Source organism: Diabrotica virgifera, chromosome 3 (genome assembly GCF_917563875.1).
Source record: "Diabrotica virgifera virgifera chromosome 3, PGI_DIABVI_V3a".
Taxonomy (NCBI): domain Eukaryota; kingdom Metazoa; phylum Arthropoda; class Insecta; order Coleoptera; family Chrysomelidae; genus Diabrotica; species Diabrotica virgifera.
In genome coordinates this window covers 61,935,255-61,960,194 of record NC_065445.1, presented here as the reverse complement: position 1 = coordinate 61,960,194, position 24,940 = coordinate 61,935,255, and the positions used below count along the sequence as shown (strand labels likewise).

General features: G+C 32.2%; 3 protein-coding genes across 3 annotated transcripts in view; 2 read left to right on the top strand and 1 right to left on the bottom strand.

Moving 5' to 3' along the window:
- LOC114339298 (signal recognition particle 54 kDa protein) overlaps positions 1-24,940 on the top strand; it is a 30,713-nt gene that overhangs the window by 5,058 nt on the left and 715 nt on the right. Inside the window, exons 3-6 of the mRNA XM_050646498.1 lie at positions 2,628-2,857; positions 7,856-8,155; positions 8,976-9,237; positions 10,504-10,696. Of these exons, the coding sequence (XP_050502455.1) occupies positions 2,628-2,857; positions 7,856-8,155; positions 8,976-9,237; positions 10,504-10,696 (985 nt within the window). The remainder of the gene's footprint in view (positions 1-2,627; positions 2,858-7,855; positions 8,156-8,975; positions 9,238-10,503; positions 10,697-24,940) is intronic.
- On the top strand, positions 14,560-19,774 carry LOC114339301 (uncharacterized). Its single transcript, XM_050646500.1, has 3 exons — positions 14,560-14,985; positions 15,044-15,185; positions 17,016-19,774. The coding sequence occupies exons 1-3, from the start codon at positions 14,790-14,792 to the stop codon at positions 18,133-18,135; spliced, it is 1,458 nt and encodes a 485-aa protein (XP_050502457.1). The 5' UTR covers positions 14,560-14,789; the 3' UTR covers positions 18,136-19,774.
- On the bottom strand, positions 20,901-24,574 carry LOC114339303 (uncharacterized). The gene is made up of 3 exons (XM_050646501.1): positions 24,390-24,574; positions 23,770-24,334; positions 20,901-21,748 (listed from the first exon to the last, which is right to left on the bottom strand). Exon 3 carries the CDS (start codon positions 21,657-21,659, stop codon positions 20,919-20,921), a length of 741 nt encoding a protein of 246 aa, XP_050502458.1. The 5' UTR covers positions 21,660-21,748; positions 23,770-24,334; positions 24,390-24,574; the 3' UTR covers positions 20,901-20,918.

Below are 24,940 nucleotides of genomic sequence, written 5' to 3'. Positions count from 1 at the left end.
ATCATATCAATATTGTGGAGCAATATATAATTTTTCTGAGTCAATGACAGAAGGTATGAAATATACGTCAAATTGACAATTTCAATTGACAATATGAATTATTTAAGATAGTTGCAATATTTCTCCGCGACTCGCGCACGGTCGTTTCTCGTTTCCCTTTCCAAGTACTTGCACACCGCGAATACTGGGAAAAAGAGAACTTATAAGAGAAACAAGGGTAAAAATATATATCTATCTATCTATCTAATCAGCCCTAAACATCCACCTTGGATATAGGCCTCCTCTTCCTTCTTCCATGCCTCTCTATCTTGGGCAATTTGCATCCATTTTGACCCAGTGTGTTTCTTCAGGTCATCTGACCATCGCATCTGTGGCCTTCCCCTTTTTCGTTTGTGGTTCCATGGTCTCCAATGTATAATCATCTTAGTCCATCTTTCATCCTTCTGCCGTAGGGTGTGTCCGGCGAACTTCCATTTAAGCTTTGCTACTTGGGTAGAGACGTCTTTCACTTTTGTTTTGTTACGGATCTATTCGTTTCTTTTCCTGTCTGATAATTTAATGTTCAGCATTTGTCTTTCCATGGCTCTTTCTGTCTTTGCTATTTTTTCCATATTCTCTTTTGTAACCGTCCATGTCTGAGAGCCATATATTAAAACAGGGAGTATACATTGATTGAAGACTTTTGTTTTTAGGTATTGCGGGTATTTTCTATTCTTTAGAATATAAGACAGTTTTCCGAATGATGCCCAGGCCAATCTTATTCTTCTCTTTATTTCTTCGGTCTGATTTTCTTTATTTAATCTAGTGATTTGTCCTAGATATATATACTCTTTTACTTGTTCTATTCTTGTTTGTGCCACTGTAATTACTAGTTCTTCTTGTTGATTGGTCATGGTTTTTGTTTTACTGTAATTCATCTTCAGTCCTATCTTTGTCGATTCTCTATCTAGTTCTTCCATCATTCTTTGTAATTCTTCACTTCTTTCTGCTATTAATACAATATCATCAGCATATCGTAAGTGATTCAGATATTTCCCGTTTATGTTTATACCCAAACCAACCCAGTGCAGTTGTCTGAACACATCTTCTAGCGCTTGGTTGAATAGCTTGGGCGAGATGGTATCTCCTTGTCTTACTCCTCGGTTTATTTTAATAGGCTCCGTTTGTTTCATTAGCTTAATAGTTGTTGTTGCCTTATTATATATATTTGTAATTAAGTCGGTATATCTGTAGTCTATTCTGCTGTTTTGTAGGGAATTCTTTATTGCTTAGTGTTCCACACTATCAAATGCTTTTTTGAAGTCAATAAATGCCATGTATAGCGGGATATGATATTCGTTAGCTTTTTCGATTAATATCTTCATCGTTAAAAGGTGGTCACTTGTACTGAAGCTCTTTCTAAATCCGGCTTGTTCTCTTGCCTGGTATCCATCTAATTTAGTTGTTAATCTGTTTGTTAATATCTTGGTTAATAGTTTGTACATCACATTTAGTAAAGTTATGGGTCTGTAATTCTTTAGATCCTTTTTATCTCCTTTCTTAAATAGTAACAACGTTACTGCTTCGTTCCAAGTGTTAAGCATTTGTTTTGTCATTAATATTTTATTCATAAGTGTGTACAAAACTTCTCTAGTTGTTTTCCCACCATTTTTTAGCATTTCTACAGTTATCCCGTCTTTTCCGGGCGATTTATTATTCTTCATCTCCTTCCTCTTTTTATCTGATTCTTACTGATTTCTGGTTGTAAGTCGTAATTGACATTTTTTATTTTTATTTGTAATTGCTTAAGGATTTCTTGTGTTGGTTTCTGTTTTGTATTGTAGAGGTTTTTATAATATTCTTGTGTTATTTGTATAATTTCTTCTTATTGGTCTCTATGCCTTCTTTGATCTTTATACTATTAATCTGTATGCTTCCAAGTTGTGGTTTTAAGCACTTCATATTTTTATTTTGTTCAATGGTTTTTTCTATTTTTTCTTCCTGTACTCTCCTTTGACTTTCCTTAAATATATATAACACAATAATGATACCGATTGTGCCCTAGGCAAGTGAAAACTGAATAATTCTGGAAAAACATAAGAGCAGGATAAATGCAAGAAGCAAGAAGGATAGTTGGAAAGACAACATGGGACAGATTAAGCAACAAGACTATTAGAGGAATGGCCAACCAAGAACCAATAATGAATAAAATAGCAAAGAGACAAATGAACCGGTATGGGCATTTGATGAGGATGCAACCCAGTAGAATTACCAGAAAAGTCCATGAAGCAAAGAACATCGCAAAAAGAAAAAGAGGCAGACCAAGAAAAAATGAATACAGCAAGTAGTAGAGGCGGGAAGATCTAAACAAAATTCACTTGAGAAATTGAAAATAATGGCAGAAAATAGAAGAGATGGGTGAATGGAAATTAAAATATCTAGCCCAAATACGACACCCTGATAGGGTAAAAGTAAGGGAAGAAAGAAAGAAAGTTCACAGGGTAAAAGAGCAGACACAAAACTATAAGAAATAATGTATAATTTAAATTCGGGTATAATGTGACTTAGATAATTTTCCCCTGTACTCTTTATTTGTTAGTTTACAAATTAAATCATTTCACGGTTTAATATTCATGAATACATTTTAGTTGGTAGACCCAGGAGTAAAGCCATATCAACCTGTTAAAGGCAAACCAAATGTTATTATGTTTGTTGGTTTACAAGGTTCTGGTAAAACAACCACTTGTACCAAACTAGCTTATCATTATCAGAAAAAGAACTGGAAATCATGTTTGGTATGTGCAGATACATTCAGAGCTGGTGCCTATGATCAGGTAAAACAGAACTGTACAAAAGCTAGGATACCCTTTTATGGAAGGTAAGTTGATTATTAATTTTTTGTACATAGATGACCTTTTAAAGGCACTCATATTTAAAACGTTCTGATATCATAAAAATGACAACTACAGATGTTGCTTATAGGTGTCAAATGACTGTCAGCTTTTTAATATGCATAGTTCAAATATAAAGGTTGTTATTTGAAGTAAAATTAAATATCCGTACTGGACCTCGATTTTGACCCTTCGCTTCGTTATCGAACGTATTCGCTTCGTATCTGTTTAGTATACGAAGCGAATACGTTCGATAACGAAGCGATGGGTCAAAAATCGAGGTCCTGATAAGTAGAAAGGTCTTAAGTCAAAAAACATCGATTTGACTAAGGTTTTTAATCATCATCAAGACCTTTCATTCAGGATGGAATGTCTGCTGCTCTTACTTAGAGCTCTCTGCTTCGTTTATTGCGTTAATCACTAATCACTCTGCATTCTTCTGTTGTGTTGTCAAAGTTTGTTGTATGATTTGGCTTTCGTTAAAATTTTCTTCCTTTTCACTCTCTCTCAGCTCTCTCCAGATTTTCACCTGTTTTTAAGAGTAACTCTTCAACAGTTTTGGTCCAAATTAGATAATTTGAGTCGGAATATGAGTAAAAAATAATTTTCTTTTTACTCATATGAGTAAAAAAGAAATATTTTGAGTACACGGATGTCCCTTTCATCTTGTTTATTTGTCGTGTTCTTGCCTTATACAGGGTGTTTCATTGGGAAACGGAAATACTTTAATAGTGAATAGAGGTCACCGAGCCGGTTCTAGATATAGTACATTTTTTGCCCTACCGACTTTTATAACCGAGTTACAGGGTGTTTTATCGATTTTGCCCATTTCTTTCCTAAGGCATAACTTTAGAACCACCCTGTATATTTTTTGATATTTGGTACATATATGTCTCATTCAAAACACAAACGACCGACATACTAACCATAAGAAAAATCCAGGTCCGGATTAACAAAAAATTATAAAGTAATTGTGACCTTAAAACAACACCCTGTATATTGAAATTTTGAAAATCTGTTTGCATATTTGAAAAGAGCACAAAAAATTAAGTTTAATGGTTTCCTTAAATTTTTCGGCCAGACAATTTTATGACTTTAATTTTGAAATTATATTGAATTTTTTAAGAACTTTGACATAAAAAAGCAGATATTATTAACTTTTAGTTATAAATTATTAAAGGTAACGAATAAATACTCATTTTAAAAATAATCAATACTTATTTACCACATTGGAACGACCCAATTACTAATGACAAGAAAAATCCAGGTCCGGATTAAGAAAAAAATACAAAGTAATTGTGACCTTGAACCAACACCCTGTATATTGAAATTTTAAAAATTTGTCTGCGCATTTTAAAAGCGCATGAAAACTGTGATTAAAGGCTTATTTTAATTTTTTCGCCGTTGATTTAAATACATCAATTTGAAATTATATTGAAATTTTAAATAACTCTGAGATTAAAAACCAGGTATTGTTAACTTTTAATAATAATTTAATGTTAATGAATCAATACTGATTTTAAAAAATACTTAATACTTATTTACTACGCTGGCTTCATATATTCTCTGGATTTGAAGCTATATGCACATCATTAAAAATTAGGATTGGGAGAATTGGGATATTTTAATGATTAGTAAAGACTTAAAAAAACTGCTATATCTAATAAAACAAAAATTCGTTACACTTCAACAATTTAACATAAACTAAAAATATTTGAACTATAACAGTTGCTCAAAATGTCCGCCATTTTGTTCGATGAATTTCCTTGCTCGTTTTAAAATATTTCGAATCGATTTTTTAAGTATATTGGGATTGTTCATCATTTTTCTGGTAGCTTCCTGTGACCTTGGCAGAATTAATCAATATGATTTCAAAATTGCCGTAATTAAATTATCTGCGCAAAAATTTGACATGCACCTTTTAACGCAGTTTTTTATGCTATTTTAAAATACACAAACAAATTTTCAAAATTTCAATATACAGGGTGTTGTTTCAAGGTCACAATTACTTTATATTTTTTTCTTAATCCGGACCTGGATTTTTCTTGTCATTAGTAATTGGGTCGTTCCAATGTGGTAAATAAGTATTGACTATTTTTAAAATAAGTATTTATTCATTAACTTTAATAATTTATAACTAAAAGTTAATAATATCTGCTTTTTAATGTCAAAGTTCTTAAAAAATTCAATATAATTTTAAAATCAAAGTCATAAAATTGTCTGGCCGAAAAATTGAAGTGAACCATTAAACTTACTTTTTTGTGCTCTTTTCAAATATGCAAACAGATTTTAAATATTTCAATATACAGGGTGTTGTTTTAAGGTCACAATTACTTTATAATTTTTTGTTAATCCGGACCTGGATTTTTCTTATGGTTAGTATGTCGGTCGTTTAGGTTTTGAATGAGACATATGTGTACCAAATATCAAAAAAATATACATGGTGGTTCTAAAGTTATGGTTTAGGAAAGAAATGGGCAAAATTGATAAAACACCCTGTAACTCGGTTTTAAAAGTCGGTAGGGCAAAAAATTTACTATATCTAGAACCGACACGGTGACCTCTATTCACCATTAAAGTATTTCCGTTTCCCAATGAAACACCCTGTATATAAAAGGCAGAGATTAAGGATGTTACCGGAAAGTTGTTCTACGATTGGTTTCAGATTTATTGTTTAGATCTGGAACTTCTCATTTCTCGTTAGATTTCGCGACCGAGCGTCCGATACTCATAATTATTTTTAAAATTCTGCTTAAATAGGCAGTTTGGTTTCGTTTCGATTCAGAGGTGTTCAAGCCTTCAAGAGGTGTTGTAGCCCCATTGAAGACGTCAGGAGAGACAGAAACATATGTATGGGGATGGTGCATCACCTCTGAACCGAATTGAAACAAGCTGATTTTTTAATTTTTAATCAAATCTAACTATCGGAGCCAAATAATCTGATGTGTGAGGGTTGAACACTTTTGATGTAAATGCTTCAAGATTTGTATAAATGTTGTCAATGCAAAACTTTTTGTCACCATCTATGCGTGTAAATTCTGTTATTGATTAGATTATATTAAAGGAACTTAATTTTTTTTTAAATACCAAAAGACATTCTGAACTATGTATATCCTGGGAAGCAAACAATTAACACAGTCTTGTGTGTATTTTTTTTAACATGAATAATATAATTAGTCCAATCAACAGCCATTTTCTCGTGGAATTTTGAGAATTAAGGTAGATTTCCTTGAAAATTTGGATTTAGGTAGTAATTATAACCTTTGTAAAAATCTACCCTATGCCGAACTGCGATTTTGCCCTGGGGGTGAAAACAACCCCATCTAGGAGATGAAAATTCTTGAATCAAAATGACTATGGAAATCGATAGAGTGACCAATTCTGAGTAAATTTTGTTCTATACATTTTTTGCAAAATTCACACTTTCCAAGTTATTTCCGATTGAAACTATGCATTTTTCATTGAAAAAACTCACGTTTTATAACCGTTTTTCATAAATAACATAAAAAATTAATTTTATAGAAAAAATCATTAAGAACAAAATTGTAGCTAATAAAAAACAAAGATATTCGCGTAAAGGATGGTTATTTTCGAAGAACATCGAAATGGAGAACTTTAATCTCAAATAACTCGAATGTGGTGCAATTTTTTGGGAAAACTAAAAAGACATCTTTTAAAGCTCATTAAAAAACTTTTCAAATAAGCTCTGACAAAAGTTTTTTGTATAAGAACTGACCGACTTATGACGAAAATAAAGTCGCTCTCTGCTTTTTTCTTTTTGAAATGTAAAAATTAAACCCTAGTCGTTACAATCCTAATAGCAATGCATTGCTTTCCACTTGAAATTAACTTTATTTAGGTATAATTGATACGATCCATGTAAATTAACCGGTTTGGAATGCTTAATTTAGAAAAAATAGTTGTTTATATCGAAAATGACATTTTTAAAATTAAAAAAAGTGAATTTTTCTTAAATAAATCTAAAAGTATTTATAATATGAACAAATGTTTCAAATATTAATTGTAGAATTTCTTTTACTGAAAATTTTGATTTTTTTTTGTTTTTGTATCATGAATACTTTTCGGTTTATTTAAGAAAAATGCACTTTTTTTAATTATAATAATGTCATTTTCGATTTAATCAACTATTTTTTCTAAACTAAGCATTCCAAACCGGTCGAATCACATAGATCGTATCAATTATACCTAAATAAAGTAAATTTTAACTCGGAAGCTATTTATTTCTATTAGGATTGTAACGACGAGGGTTTAATTTTTACATTTTAAAAAGAAAAAAGCCGAGAGTGACTTTATTTTCGTCATAAGTCAGTCAGTTCGTATGCAAAAAACTTTTGTCAGAGCTTATTTGAAAGATTTTTTAATGAACTTTAAAAGATGTCTCCTAAGTTTTCGCAAAAATTTACACCACATTCGAGTAATTTGAGATTGAAGGTTCTCCATTTCGAGGTTCTTCGAAAATAACCATCCTTTAAAGAGCAATAACTCAGTCTTTATTGGGTTTACCTAGGTCTTTCCGACGCGAATCTCTTTGTTTTTTTATTAGCCACAATTTTGTTCTTAATGATTTTTCCTATAAAATTAAATTTTTTTAAGTTATTCATGAGAAACGGTTATAAATCGTAAGTTTTTTCAATGAGAAATGCATAGTTTCAATCGCAAATAACTTGAAAAGTGTCAATTTTGCAAAAAAATTTTATGAACAAAACTTACTCAGTATTAGTCACTCTATCGATTTCCATAGTTATCTTGATTAGAAAATTTTCATCCCCTGGATGGGGTTGTTTTCACCCCCCAGGGCAAAAGCGTAGTTCGGCATAGGGTAGATTTTGAAGAAGAATGTCAACAGAGCTTAAACCCAAATTTTCATTAAAATCGGTGTTGATTCTCAAAATTCCACAGTTTTACAGTTTTTTACCGCTAATGAGTGGTCTACATGTATTTTAAATATTTTTTATTATTTATAGTTACACAGAAGTTGATCCTGTAGTCATAGCCCAGGATGGTGTTGATATGTTTAAAAAGGAAGGTTTTGAAATTATAATAGTAGATACAAGTGGTAGACACAAGCAAGAAGAATCTTTGTTTGAAGAAATGTTGGCAGTTTCTAATGCTGTGAGACCAGACAATATTATTTTCGTTATGGACGCCACAATTGGTCAAGCCTGCGAAGCCCAAGCAAAAGCCTTTAAAGAAAAAGTAGATGTAGGATCCGTAATTATCACAAAATTGGATGGTCATGCAAAAGGAGGTGGTGCACTTAGTGCGTAAGTATTTTTCTAATAGATTATTGCAAGAATCTTCTTTTATATAATTTCGTCATTTAGTGCTTACATGTTTCCAATACTTTTTCGTTAATCACAATGAGATTTGTCTTTTTACTTTTGCATATAGCCGCTTAGAGGGCGCCACTAGTAAAACCTTCCGACACAAATGTAACCTCAATCTTTTGTTGACATAAAACCAAAGTTTTATTGCGATACAACAAGTCTTATAGATATAGTGAATTTTTGAAATTAGCAAATCGGTCAAAAAATGGATCTTAGCCGAGAACATTTTCGAGCAATATTTTTTTACAATTTTCAGAGAGGATTATCCCAACAGAAATGTCGCGCCGAAGTGGTTTCTGTGTTTGAGACGGAAGCATCACACCAGTGAACTATTTCCCGCTGGTATTGCGAATTTCAACGTGGTTGCTTCAGTCTCAATGACCAATCCAGGTCCCTGTTTTGGGCCAGCTGACACATCATTTTACATGATACTATATCAATCTAGATACGTACTATGGTTTTGTTTCTTTCTATCTGGAATATTTAGCTAATTCTGGTAGTATGCTAATACTGGAATAAACTAGTTTTTATCATATAAATTATTCACTCATTCCAGATATCTATAGTATCAAAACGATTGAGTGTTTGAGTAACTATGTATTTGATGATATCGAGCCCCAAGTGACCTGGTATACTGTAGTATCTCCTAAACATTGTCTTACGCATCTGGATGTTGTGTACAGTACCGCTTTTTGTATGGTCTTACAGAGATTTTCACTAAATATTACTATTATATCATATTTTTTTTATTTTTCAGCGTTGCAGCTACTAACAGTCCAGTTATATTTATCGGTACAGGAGAGCACATAGACGATTTAGATCCATTTAAAACAAAACCTTTCATTAGTAAATTATTGGGGATGGGTGACATAGAAGGTTTAATTGACAAAGTAAACGAATTAAAGTTAGAAGATAATGAAGAATTGTTAGAAAAAATTAAACATGGTCAATTTACGCTCAGAGATATGTATGAACAATTTCAAAATATAATGAAGATGGGACCTTTTTCACAAATTATGGTAAGTATTAATTAAAAATAAATTTGTTATTCCCTGGCTATTCCTGGACCCTGGCCTCCTCCAGCATCAGCCTCGCAGTATCTCTGTCCCTGGCTGCTCTCTTCCAGTTATCCACCCTCAATACCTCTTTAGCATCGGTTCTCACTTTGTCTATCCTCCTCTTCCTTGGTCTTCATACTGGCCGACGTCCCATTATAGTTCGACTAAGCGTTCGACTAGGTGTTCTGTCATTATCGATTTTTCGAATATTGATTAATTGCAGAATATTGAGGCTGAAATTTGTTGATTAATTTGTAAAGAAACTGATCGATTTGAGTAAGCTGATCTAATGAAATTTGACATCATACTTGAGTAAAGTAGACATCATAGGCTTGGATCCCGCGTACCAAAAAAAGTTTATTAATAGTAAGCTCAAAATTTGTTAAAAGCTTAACGGTGTCTAGTCGGACAAACTTTGATGTATGGGAACACTGGAACAGGGGAAGTTTTAATTATGGAACGTGATTTTAATTGTGGAACTATGTCATCCTTATAAGTTTATGATTGTGAAAACTAGCAGGTTGTTTTTAAGTTTATTCAATAACAATCTTTATAATATATGAAAAAATGTTTGTCCGACAAATATGTTGGGTATTTTAATAAGTCCCACACGGAACATGTCAAATGACAGGAATTATGTTGGTGATAAATAGCAGTCTGATTTTTGCATGACAGTTTAATGAAAGAGTAACAAATCAATTGGAAGTTCTGTCCGACTAAATACATGGGACATTTTCGTAGTCTGACGTTCGAAACTTGTAACCTGTTCCACAATAAAAATTTCCCCTGTTCCAGTATTCCCGTACATCAAAGTTTGTCCCACTAGACACCGTTAAGCTATTAACAACTTTTCAGCTTGCTATTACTAAACTTTTTTTTGGTACACGGGATCCAGACCTATCATTTACTAGTATTGTAAGAGGTTCTAGTGAAGATCTACCATTTTTGAAGGCATATTGTGAATCGGATAGAATTGTTTCCTTTTCCAACCAATATGTCTATATGAATTAGACTTTATTCTGATACAGGCAAATCAAATGCTAATAATCAACATCAATTTACTTTTTGACGTTAGCAACTCAAAACTTATTTATTATTGGCATTTGATGTCTTGTTCCAATGAGCTCTTCAACTTTCTTTGAGTTTTATTTTTATTTATTATACATATTACGATCCACTATTATTTAATGGTTAGTTATTATTAATACTTCAATTGACATTTTCAAGGGTATGATCCCAGGATTTAGCCAAGATTTTATGTCAAAAGGAAGCGAACAGGAATCAATGGCACGATTAAAAAGATTAATGACAATAATGGACAGTATGAATGATTACGAGTTGGACAACAGGGATGGCGCAAAATTGTTTACTAAACAAGTTGGTAGAGTGGTCAGGGTAGCACAAGGATCTGGTGTAACAGGTAAGTGTAAATGTGCATTAATATAAAATATATTGGAGTTTTCTCGGTACTTGTTACATTTTACAATGTTACAAAATTACCATTCTGTACTTGTGTTCTCATCCTTTTTTTCTCTAATTAACTACCGATTATATTTCATTTGGTTATTTTAATACTGTTTTCCCTTTTCTCTCAGGTAAAGAGAAGTAAGAAAATACAAATAAATAATCTTAAGTTAGGTTTAATATGACTGGGTGCTTAACCTCCCTGCCACTCGACAAAATATTGAGATTTTTTTTGCCCTATTGTGGCTCAACTTTAGGTTAAATTGTCCTTTCAGCCCAACCTTTTTAACAAAGTCTATTATGGCCTTTGGTGGAACTCCTATGAAGCCTCATTTGAAAATATATTGGGCCTCATTCTATCCAACTCACAGAAAGTATTTGGCCATCTCGTCTTAAAAGCCTAAATTTGCAATTTGCACTTTCTGTCAGTTCAATTTTATTCATTCACGGATCATTTCTATCCATATCTAGTGGATATTTAGATATCTTCTTCGAAGGTTCATAGATAAAAGCCTTCAAATGTTTAAGACCCATTTGTTCGTACCACTGCACTGGTTACGTTTCATCCGTTTTGGAAACCATCAACGGAAGGTTTTGGGTCTATGAATGTTTCTTTTGCCCCTCCCCTGGCGAGTAGGTCCACTTTTTTGTTCCCTTTAATACCAGTATGTCGAGGCACCCAAAGTAAATGTACTTTGTTGTTGGCCGATCCGAATTAGATTCTGCAGACAGTTCTAAACTAACTTGGAGTCAATTTGATTTGATTCAAGTGCCTTTAATGCCATCTGGTGATCCGATATAAATTTTTATAGATCTGTCCCTGCAGTTATTCTTTATCAGTTTATGCAGGCACGTCTCTGTAACGTAAATGTCTGCTTGATAGACAGTAGAGTGATTAACTAGACTGTCACTAAGGTGCTGTTTTCACTAAAAGCAACTACAACTGCGACCGCAACGAAACAGCAACGCGCTAATGTTTAAATACACGTGTTCCCACCTAATAAAAAGAAACTCAACTGCAACTCAACCAGTTGCTCATTTGTTGCTGGCAGCATTGCATACCGCGTCGCAGTCGCCCTCTACAGTTGCCAAGAATAGCTTAGTCATCGCGGACGAGACAGTAAGAACTTTGAATTTTGTGGCCCTCGTCGAGCACAAGAGACTTCAAAACAGTTAATTTCAGTAAGTACACAAGAGCAACTCAATTAAAGTTGCGGTCTCATTGTAATTGTGTTGCGGTCGCCGGTTGCTTTTGGTGAGAACACGGCCTAAGGCTTAACCTTGGTTTCCCTCCAATAATTTGAGGGAAATGAAAGTAATTTTTTATCTCGTGTTATTTTTCTCCAGTTACTGCATCGTCCTAGCTAAGGAGTTAATGTGGTGGTTAGCTCATGTGGTCCATGGCCTGCTGATGTTTGACCAGCATTATTTTTATTGGAATACTATGTTTATTTCCAAGATAAGCTCGAGATCACACTGATCAGCGGGTATGTCGTTCCGTCGTAGTTAGCGACAAGCTGCAACGACACGACACACCCACCGATTACTGTGACCTGGAGCTTTTTTTGAGAATGAACGTAGTATAGTATCCTAATTATCCGTTTCATTTCATTTTATCAAATTCGTTTGGGAAGCAAAAAGCTAAAGTGTTGCAAAAAAAACTTGGTCCATAATAAGCGATTTTAGAAATAATACTTACACAGCTCAAACATTTTCCTTTCTAAACTCTGAAAATCTAAATGAATCTTCGTTAATGTGAGTAAAAATATAACATCAACTATTTTCGCCACAACAAGATCCCATTTCTTATCTCATTAATTCAAGAAAGGCCTCGAATTCATTCTTTATAAAACCAGTCGATAAATCTGAACCGATCCAAGCAATCAAGTATCAAAAGCAAATCTTCCTGTAGTATGTACTCATGGACTATTCATAAAATTTTCTCAAATCTCCCAGAAAATGTGTTGGAAGTCCTCATCTCACTAATTACTGAATCTTTTGAGAAAGGTAAATTTCCAGAGTGCCTAAAGACAGCCATAATATTCCTCTTCATAAGGGTGGTGAATAAGGGTGGTGAAAAATTTAATGTCTGCAATTATAGACCTATTCCTTACTACCGGTACTCTCCAAAAACATTGAGAGACTCATAAAAGCCCGATGTATGTCCTTTCTCGTTGAAAACAAAATGTTATCACAAAATCAGTTCGGCTTTTTAAATAATAAATGTACCACTGATGCCATGTTTTCTATAGTACATGAGGTTTACCAAGAACTAAACAATAATCTTTACATTGCCACTGTTTTTTGTGACTATGCCAAAGCTTTTGATTGTGTAAATCACGACATTTTGATAAAAAACCAAATTTATACGGAATTCGAGGTATTTCTTTGAATTGGTTTCAATCTTACTTGGATAATAGGAAACAGCTGGTTAGAGCAAATGATACAGACTCTAGTGGGGTACCACAAGGTTCAGTATTGGGTTGTATACTTTTCCTTATCTTTATTAATGACATAACTAATTTAAAAATCGATGTAAAAATTTTTCCTTTTGTTGATGATACATACCAGTATCACTTGGAACAACTCAAATATTGCAAATCTTCATGCAACGATAACTTCTGATCTGCTTACAATAAAAACCTGGTCAAACTTTAATTTACTTTCTTTTAACGTAGATAAAACAGTAGCCTTATTCCATAATGGAGCTCTTCAACCCTTGCTTCTTAATAACAGCCATATCAGTGCCGTTGGTTCTGTAAAATTTCTTGGTATTTTTTAGACAGCAACCTTAAATGGTCCCTTCATATCGATTTGTTACGTAAGAAACTAGCCTCAGTTTACTAAACTGTAAAATCTTTTTCGAAGGAAATCAATTTAGCATCTTCCAAAATAACATATTTTTCTTTGTTCGAGTCTCACCTTCGATATGGTCTTCCTTTTTGGGGTTCTGGTACAGTTGCCCAATCCGATGTTATTTTTAAATTACAAAAAAGAGCAATAAGGTATGTAGCTGTTTGGTCTCAGAAGAACAACACATTGCAGAAGCTACTTCAAAGATCACGGGATTTTAACACTTCCTTCCCTATATATTTTAGAAACTGTTTGCTTACTTCGTAAACACTTAATATGTCTTTCCAGCAAGACGTAACCATGACTACTCCACCAGACATTCAACCTTTGATGTCTATATACCGATCCTGTCCACTGACTTAGTAGAGAAATATATACAGTGCTAGTCAAAAGTCCGTACCCCCCCTCTTATCTTTTGAACGGTTATACCTAAAAAAGTGAGATTTGGAGGGAGGAAATAAACGGACATAAGCTTCTTAACTAGTCATGACAGGTGACGTAATAGTGACAGATGACGTTACAGAGCCACTGTGACCGATAATTTTAAATGGGACCTTATGGCAAGTGATACCTCGTTTGAAAGGTATTTAAAATACCTATTCGGCCATACTAATTTTTTTGGGTGTAGGTGGATTTTTATTTTGGTGAATAAATTAAATAAATATAATATTGTAGTTTCTCATTTAATTAACAAAAATTCAAATGTCCGCCTATGGTTTCTTTGTCAAAAGATTTGACGTTTTTCAAATTTCTAGTAGTTTTTACGTCAACTTCAACCCTTTTGACAAGTAATCATAGGCGGAATTTTGAATTTTTATTAATTAAATGCGAAACTACAATTTTATATTTATTTCATTTTTTCATCAAAATTAGCTTAAACTCAAACAAAATTAGTATAAATGAATAGGTATTTTCAATTCCTTTCAAACGAGGTATCACTTGCCATAAGGTCCCATTTAAAATTATCTGTCACAGTGGCGCTGTAAAGTCATCTGTCATAATTATGTCACCTGTCATGACTAGTTAAGAAGCTTACGTCCGTTTATTTCCTCCCTCCAAATTTCACTATTATTGGCGAGGAACCGCAAAGTGGGCGACGCCTGGTGGCAAATTTCAAAAGCATCAACTCTAGGAAAACATTGAGTTTGCCATTAATTTGTGTACATATTTGTTGCTGTTTTATATTGTAATTAACAATGACTTCGACTTCAAAAAGTTATTGTAGTGTTCCTCAATGTTCATCCTATTGGAATCCACAAATTTCCTTACATAGGTTTCCGTTGGACGAGAATATGAGAAAACTTTGGCAAAGCGTTTTGCGAATCGGCAAACCTATAACCAAGGGCATGACAGTGTGCAGTTTACATTTTACTGAAAACGATTACTTTCCAAGTAAGTGTTGATTAAAATATTATTTATATTTTAATATATTTAGACTTACACTTTTTAGTAACACCTCAAACTAAATTGAAAAGACTGAAGAAAAATGCTGTTCCATCCGCTAAATTGCCCCAAAGGTCTCATGAAGTTATTTGTAGAAAACGTAAGGCTCCAAGGGAAAGAATTGATACAGAATCAAACAGTCCTATCATGTAAGTCAAGTGTAAATAGTACATAACATTAACATAATAAATTATTGATAACATAAACTAACCTCACATTTTGTTAATGTAATGCCTGGTTACACCAACTAATCTTTAGCTTTGCTTTAAGCTCAGCTTACGAAATATACGCATTGTACCGTTGAGTCTTAGAACAATTTTAAGCTTGTCATAATGGATTGTTTAGATTAGATAATAATTGAAAATTATGATACAACGTAAGTGAGAGTTAAAGCGGCCCTATCTAAAAGCTGAGCTGGGCAAGCTGGAGCTTAAGATCTGTTGGTGCAACCAGACATAAGGTTTCTATTAAACATAGTATTTTTTTAATAATTTTTAAGTGAGTCCAAAATTAAATAAATAATTAAAATGTAGTAGGTACAATGTATATCTTCTGTGCACAGAATGTACATTGCTTTGCAAAATACACTGTGAGATTATCATGCATCAGATTTATTTGCTGGACTGTGTACATCAAGCACAGTAACATTAATGGCGAGCTTGATTTTTCGTTTTTTTTATAAATAAATTGAGCAAACATATCAATGGCTTAATATGAAAGCATTGTAAGAATTCCTTACATTAAAATATGATTATCGCAGATGCAAGTATTTGAAATATTGATAATTTCTACTTTATTAAAAAAAGGTAAAATCAAATCAGTAATTAGCATCAAGTTTTAATGAATGCATACAGATGAAACATAAATGAGTTGTCTTTAACACATAAGACATCTTAGTGGTATGGAATTTTGGCACTAATATTTTACCTGTTATTAAAATATGTCATAAGGATAGTATTGGCCCCTTACTGCTAAAACTACAAATGTTCAATTTTAAGTTTCGAGAAAAATGCATTAACAAGCGAATACATTACATGCATTTAAATATGCAAGACAAATATTAAAACTGGGATAAAACTTTTGCTTTTCTAAAAGCTTTTTGCACTTTCAGTATTTTGCCATAAAATAGATATGGAATATTATACATTCGAATCAACTACTAACTCAAAATGTGATCATTTGCACATTCATGATTATAGCATGAATGGGACGGCATGTACTTTCGATAAGTATTTTCTATTGTTCTCTGATTAACCTTCATCAGACTGACCGGGGTCTATTTTGTCTCCAAATCACAATTTTTGGCTGTTACTTTATAGATCTTAATTTTTAATCGGCACTCTTCTGTCTATCTGTAGTTTATATATTTTATTGATAAAAAATCATGCATACAAAAACATTTAACAGTTAGATTCGGTTAGAAACATTTAAAAGCGTCATATTGCAGACATATTCCGAGAGCTTGTGGATATTACTGAGCTCAGATAGAACAAAAAAATGCAAGGGAGCGGTGCCATTTGTATTGTAGAGGCAATAACAGAAAAACAAGTAAAATATGCGTAAAGTGTAATAATTTTGTATACCTACAACCCGCGAAATCAGAGATAGTTTCTGTACATTGTACAAATAGTATGTAGTTGTTATTTAGTCCATTAGTATCACTCAGTAGAATATATTTTGTAGTAATGTGTATAATTTAGTCTAATAAATGTTCAATACTATAAAAATATAGTGTTATTGTTACAGTTTGTTTTTTCATATATATGCATAGTTCACGCATTATCAGAATGGGATCGGTTCAGACCCCAGCCCATCTTTTGTGTAATATTTTGAGGCCCATCCGATGAAGGTTAACAATATGTCATTATTGAAGTAAAAGTACCTGTGCCATTACTTGAACGTTTTGAGAGTAAACAAAGTGAATAAACACGTAATAAATAAATAATATTGTACTTCTCTAATTGTGCTTTAAATTTTAGATTAAATCAAGATCCTGTGCCTGCCAAGATAAGTGCTGCAAGTCACTATGATCCCGAACCTGGCTGTAGTACTAGTCACTATGATCCCGAGCCTGGCTGTAGTACTAGTCACTATGATCCCGAGCCTGGCTGTAGTACTAGTCAATATGATCCTGAGTCTGGCTGTAGTCTTACAACTCCACAAAACATATTTAAATCTTACGACAAATCTACACAAACAGCAAGCTGCAAGGAGAAATCGAAATATAATTTGCTACCCTTTATCAATACAGATAAAAAAATGGTTGCTTTCACAGGTGTCAATATAGACACTTTTGAATTAATTTGTATGTGCGTCTTAAACACTGTAAGTGACAATGGTATTGTTGTAAAGAATTTGCAAGTGGAAGTTTTGCTAGTTTTAATGAAATTAAAATTAAATTTATCATTTATATGTATAAGTACTCTCTTAGACATACAACTTAATAATTGTAGAAAAATCTTTTACAGAATGGCACAAGTTCTCTCTTCTGCTTTAGAATGTGCCATATATTGGGCTACAAAAGAAGAAATAGTAGAAAATTTGCCAATTTGCTTTAATAAATTTAAAAATACACGAGTTATCCTTGATTGCACTGAAATACCAGTGCAAAAAAGCAAATCATTGCAATATCGCATTAAGACATATTCACACTATAAAAAGACACATACGATAAAAACCCTAATAGGTATAACTCCATCGGGGCTAATATCCTATTTGAGTCCTTGTTACGGAGGTAGGGCATCCGATAAACGTATATTTTTAAATGAAAAAGTTTTATTAAAATTAGACCCTAATGATGCAGTTATGGCGGACAAGGGATTTTTGATCGAAAAGGAGTGTCAAGAACATTTGGTCAAATTAATAAGACCTCCCTTCTTAAAAAAAAAACAGCAACTGTCTAAACAAGAATCAGTTCAGACAGCTGAAATTGCAAGGGCTAGGGTACATGTTGAACGTGCAATTCAGAGGATAAAGGTATTTAAAATTATGAAAGAACAAATTGGTACTTACCTTTTGCCATATTGTGATGACATTTTAAAAATAATTTGTGCCATTATAAACATCTCTAGCCCTATTTTAAGTAAAAATAAATTTTAATGTCTTTAATGTAATTGACTGTAATGTAATTCTTTTTTCTATGACCGTTCAATAATATCCTCATTATTCACTATTTTTGAATAGATAGTAACACCCATTACTTTACCCATGAGTAATAGTTCATTACTCACCGGCTCAAGTTAGGTTCAAGTGGTGAATGTCACGTTTAATATTAGTCTTATATAAACTGCAAATAAAATTATTTAACTTGTTTATTTATAACAATGATTATTGTAATTTATATCAATAATTAACTTCGAAAAATGTTTAAATAATTGTTAATTATAACACTGGGTCAGTATATTTTTTACTTTTATACCTTGTTTACTATTATGAATTTTGATGTTTATCATTTTCAATGATAGTGTAAAGGGATTTAAATAAGCATCCATAAAATAAGGGTATTTAATCCACTAGTAAATAATAGATCAGTTTAATTTTTAAAGTCTCAAATAACAATATTACAATCTTAGTCAATGTTTTGATTATACTTAACAGGGGCATTTAATATCTATGTAACTAGACTACATACCGAAAAACCGCAAAGTAGACAGAAAGTTGTTGTTAACAATTCACGGTCGTATTAAGTAAATAAGAAATCATAACAAACAAATAGACATTAGTTATACTTACGAAAAGCAGGAGAGAGAATATTGTAAGAAACTTTGGTATTGTTCAGATGACGCAACTAACATCAGATACCAGCTCAGTACTAGTTACTGTTGTTACTTAGTGAATAAATAAATACATAAACGAGACATTAGCATATTTGCTGTGTTTATTGGAATTTAAAACTTATATTGTGTCTATTGTATAAAGTTACATATTATATTATTATGTTATAAATGTACATTATAACTTTATAAAATATGTCCACCAATAATAGCCATTTCCTATGTATTACAATGACAGTAGGTACAAATTTGTACCTAAAATTTTTAGGAAATGAATATAACTTGAATTGACTATTTCTTATATTGTTTACAATACATAATTAAGACAGCATTTTTGTTAACAGTAAGCAACCAATTATCTGTATTGGTAAATAAAGTTTGTGTAAATTATAATTTTAATCTCGATAGTTGATAATTATATTTTAGTAAATAAAATAAAAAAAGGTCGTGGAAAAAGTATAGTATTCTACTTGCATGTAATGGCTATTTCTCACTCTGATTAATTAAGACACTTGCCTACTGCTCGTGTCGCAAACTTCATTAGTGTGAGTAATAGCCATCATTACATGCTCGTTGAGTAATATAAGTTAATAATTTTAATGTACCTACTATAATAAATACTGTACCTACGTATTAAAATAGTGTATAGTTTTACATTTAATTTACATGTTATTTTAAAAGAATTGAATGGGTATGATGTAAGCCTAGTATGTTGTAAGCGCCACATTGTTTTTGAGAAGTCGAAGAAAAAGTTTTAAAATTGTGATAATGGTGAGTAATACAGTTTGTAATTTGTATTTACAAACTGTATGAAACCTTTAAAATGTATAAGTTTAGCATTGTTATAATTTTAAAACTTTTTTTTCTGTTTCTTTAAAACAAGTGATATGGTGCTTACATTATTCGGCGGATCCATTCAAATTTTCAAATGTATACCATGTTTGAAATAAATAATTTTTGACACAGCTCATTTTTTCTTACAAATTACTAATGAAATAGCTACTTACCTTTTAACATGATTGAGATTGAGAACACTTAGTTGTCTCTATTCCTATTTGGCTGTGAGACCCGGGCATTAAATAGTATGATGTCAACACATTGAATACTTGTGACATGTGGATGTACTGCTGAATGTTAAGAATAAGCTGGACCTGCAGAACTACAAAAGAAGATCCACGAGGAAAAAATTCCTATAGTTGGCTGTATACCATTTATTACAAAAAACAAAATCCTTTATAAAAGGTATATTTGTTAAAATCCCTATACAGGGCTACATCTAAGAACAGAACTAGTTTTCAATCGGTTGACCGATCATCATCAGTGTTTGCTCAGAATTCAACATGCTAACCACCAAAGTAAAAAATATTTGGGTAAAAACCCTTTACAAATAATCTGTCATAGGGATTTAGATAATTGATGTGAATTATATGTGAATGTTTAAAATATCCAATGTTTCATGCTCGAGGTACCATTGAGCCCAAATTTGACTTGTTCACATCATGACAAATTTGGGCTCAATGGTACCTCGAGCATGAAACATTGGATATTTTAAACATCCATGTTTAAATTCACATCAATTATCTAAATCCCTATGACGGATTCTTTGTAAAGAGTTTTTACCCAAATATTTTTTATTTTGGTGGTTAGCATGTTGAATTCTGAGCAGACACTGATGATGATCGGTCAACCGATTGAAAATTATTTCTTTAGCCCTGTATAGGAATTTTAACAAATATACCTTTTATAAAGGATTTTATGTTTTTTTTACAAAAGAAGAAGTACTGAAAAGAATGAGCACACATCCTTATCTGGTCAATACTATCAAAATTAGAAAGACATCATATCTAGGACACATAATGCTCTATAGGGAATTTGAGCAGCTCCAGATATTAGAAGTCAAGATCAAAGTAAGAGGGGTATGGGAAGAAAGGAAAAATCTTGGCTATGAAACATCACAGATTGGACCCACACAACAGGAAATGACTTAATTGATCAAGCCCACAACAGAGAAAAATTTGCCATGGTGATCGATCGCCAACCTCAATAGAGAAAGCACTTAGGAGGAGGAAAAATATCTAATCCTATTTTAAACAAAAACAACTTTTAATATCAATGATTATGTATTTCCAAGTATTTCACAATTTTTTCAAAATAAACCTCTTTTAAAATTGTTAACATTTTTGTGACAAATTCTTCATCAAACTTTATTGGTAAGGTAAAAAATGATTTGTCATAGGAACAATAAATAAATAAATCGCAATCTTTTATTCCTAAAATGCCCATTCCCAATTGTACCTGCGCATAATATTGATGTTTTTTATTTAATTGTAATTGACCATTGATAATTTTTATATAACTTAATTGTCTTACAATACTTAGTACTGATTTTGATTTTCCCAATATGGGGCATTTGATCTCTATTAGACGTGTTACTTTGTTATCTTCGTCTAACAAGGCATCAGGACTGAATCCGACCCATGGTACTTGAGGGTTAACAATGAAGCCTCCCTTTTTTGCTGCACAATCATGGACCTCATTATATAACTTTAAGGCATTCACTTCCTGCTCTGTTCCATACCTTGTATTTGCATTTCCCCTAAATGTGGAATAAAATATGGATTTTACTTTTTGTTCCCAGTTAGGATTACTATTGAAAGCATATGTGTATATCTGGTAGCAAATAGATCCTGTTATTCTACATCTTCTTTCATCTAACCATTTGCTACCACTTTGGCTTAAAGTGGCAAAGTATAATTCTTCGGCCTCTTCAATATTTAATACAACCTTACTTAAATAAAAGTTACTATTGCAATCGACATCTTTACCCCTGACTATTGATTGGCTGCACATTAAATTGTTTTTTATTATGTCGTAGCTGAAAAAGTCATCCTTCCTTTTGCTATTTTTAATTTGATGCAGTGGGGAATTAGATTTGCAATCTAAAAATAAAAAGCGTGTAAATTAGACATCAAGTACATTTTTAAAACTTAATGATGTGGACTTTAACGTATCGGATGAGTTTGGCAACTGTCTCTGTGATAGTTTTAGTTGACATACTCCTCTGATACGTCTAAAGGTGGGAAACAATAAATAGAATGTAAGTATATAGGTTTTTATCACTAAATCTCACACCTTCACTAGTTTTATTTCTTTTTATCTCACAACTTATTATGTTTTCCATCTTTTGCGTTATTTTGCCTGTTATTAGCATGCTCCTCACTGTATATACAGTAATGAGTGCCAAAATAACGCAAAAGATGGAAAACAATACATTGTGAAATAAAATGAGATGAAACTAGTAGAGGTGGAAATTATCAATATAAATGTATAATTTAACATTACAGTAATAATAGATAATAAAATTAAAAATTGTAAAAATATCACACAAAATTGAAAAATGTATCCATTCATATATTATAACACCCTGTAAATTTAGATAATAAGTAGGCTTAGATATTAACTTAAAATTGTTATTGTAATACCATACAAAAAAAAACAAATAGTCGGGCTAATTGGCTATGGCAAAGCCATTAATAATAAAAAAAAACATTACAGTACATAGTTTTCCACCTTTAGATGTCTGTGACAGGAGTATTTTTATAAAATTCTCCTGTCACACTGACAGTTCTCATACTCCTCCAATACGTCTTAAGGTGGAAAACTATGTAATATAATGTTATTTTATATGTTTATATCGACAATTTCTACCTCTACTAGTTTCATCTCTTTTTGCTTCACAATGTTTTCCATCTTTTGATAGAAATTCCAATATTCTTTTAGTCTCAAAAGCCATGCAACCAAAGAAACCATTATAAAACTACCCTGCTACAAAATATACTATGCAAACCCTCCTGATGGGCACCACATGCAAGATCAGCCATTATCAGCAAGTCATCTATTAAACATTTCATCCTACAATCTTGTATTTCCAATAAAATCCAAGGTATTATTATATTAATCTAAATGTTAGTGTGGATTAGATTGTAAATTTGCAATTAAATGAGTGCTATGCTGGAACAACGTTGTTCCAATAGTTTCATATGTGGGTTTTCTATACTACTGCTACTGCAGACTGTATATGAACTGCTAACTGCAAAAAGGGGACATCTGCATAAAAGCAAATTTTACAGGAGAAGGTAAAAACTAAATAATTATGTAACCAAATCTCTTAGAAACGGAAAACTTGGTATACATGTTCAATACAGCTTTATACATAATTATGTAAATAAGTTGTAAATAATTTTAATTATAATTGTATATTATTCACATTTTAATGTTGTGTAGAAGTCCCCTTTTTGCAGTTAACTGTAATAAAAATGAAAATTATTAGAAATAATTCAATTAGATCAACACTACTTGCCAGAAAACACCCTTATTTACCATTATCAACATGTAATATAAAGAAAGGAATAGAAAATAGTCCATAGTATTAATTATCAACTTGTTGAACAGTGGGCCATTCTGTTATTTCCCTCCAAAATGAGATATTGCTATCGTCGATGAATCTGAGCATTTTTCTAATGTTTTCAACTGTGGATGACATTAATGGGCGAGTTTCAGAGTAAACTCGCGTTGTGAAGGCAAAACTATCACTTCTTCGGTTATTTTTCATTATATTTCTCCTGTAAAACTCCACTTTTTGCAGTTAGAGAAATTTTAGCCGCATTTTCAATATATTTAGAATAGACGCAGAAGTCTCCTTTTTGTTGAAAACAATGTGTTTACGTGTAAAGAACTCAAAAATAGAAGTCCCCTTTTTGCAGTTAGCAGTTCATATTATGTTTTTACTCTATGCATCCTATAGTCTATCATATTACTCTTATAAAGATTCCTTTTTTCAAAATGGTCACTTATAATGTGATAATATGTATAACTTTTTTCAATTTGTCGACAAAATCTGATTTGGCATTCACATTGTTCCCGCATAGCATTGAAATAAATAAAACAAATTTAAACTTACATTCACTCAAAAGCTTAAAGTTCTTTCTACTGGTATCAAGATTGGAGATATTTGGAGAATACTGTTTCTTCCGTACAAAGTCGACCAGTCTCTCCCCTTGATAAGTTTCTTTTATCAGGGGCTTATTAACGCCCCAAGCTTGCTCCAGTTCAGTTGGGCTACAGAATTTGCTCTTCCTGTATAAATATATAATATTAATATACAATCAATAATTCAATACCTATGATCAATAATAATAAGTATTTACCGATTTATGTAAATTAAAGTTGCCACCACATGTTTACAGCATCCGGATTCACCAGCCTTGCATGAACACTTACAGCTCCATGTTGTTAAATCTTCTTCACACGGAATTTTTATCGATATTTCATGAGGCAGAGTGTTTATGCTGGATGTTTGCACACATAATGCAACCACTTCCAGGGCATCTTGCTTTTTTAGTTTGCAAAATATTATGTGACCAGCATCAAAAACTGCCTCTCCCTCAACCAAAGATCTCTGCCGGCCTTGCAACCACATAAATAACTGGGATAAAGTCAATTTTACTTCCCGTGCTTCAGACATACTGTAAAACAACGAACATTTAGTCTTATTTTTATTCAGGTTTGTGAATCGCTTACCTTATATAAATTCGAACCAAAAACAAATAAACTTTGAAGAACGTACTCCAACTTTCACTTTGGCAAAACACTCGTATAAATTGTTTTAATTTAACGTTTTAGATCTATGAGATCAAATGACAAAATGATTTGTTTTCCTAGATTTATCGTCCATCTTTGAAATGTTGAGCGCCCTCTGCTGGAATTTAATTTTGCGAATAGGTATAACCGTTCAAAAGATACGAGGGGGGGTACGGACTTTTGACTAGCACTGTATTATATTCTGCAAAAAAACTATACAACCATCTCCCTTTACTACTTAAATCCGCAATATATTTCCTAAAGTTCCGTAAAATGACAAAAGCCTATCTATCTGAAAGACCATATTATTCAGTAGAAGAGTTTCTTAATGAATAACTAAGAAACTACAGTACCCTTATGTACAAGTACTATTTCTATCTATATTTGAGTGTCATACGCAGCAGCTTAAACTTATTAGTTCCTAAAGTTGATTATGAAATTTGCAATTTATCTAAATTTTGCATTGTTTTTGTTTTATTTCATTATCTTTT

Excerpts from the sequence above, each read along its gene's own strand:
- LOC114339303 (XM_050646501.1), bottom strand. The coding sequence starts at position 21,659 with ATGTGCAGCCAATCAATAGTCAGGGGTAAAGATGTCGATTGCAATAGT.
- LOC114339301 (XM_050646500.1), top strand. The coding sequence starts at position 14,790 with ATGACTTCGACTTCAAAAAGTTATTGTAGTGTTCCTCAATGTTCATCC. Across the intron at positions 14,986-15,043 it reads TGAAAACGATTACTTTCCAA|TAACACCTCAAACTAAATTG; the intron begins GTAAGTGTTGAT and ends TACACTTTTTAG. Across the intron at positions 15,186-17,015 it reads GAATCAAACAGTCCTATCAT|ATTAAATCAAGATCCTGTGC; the intron begins GTAAGTCAAGTG and ends TTTAAATTTTAG.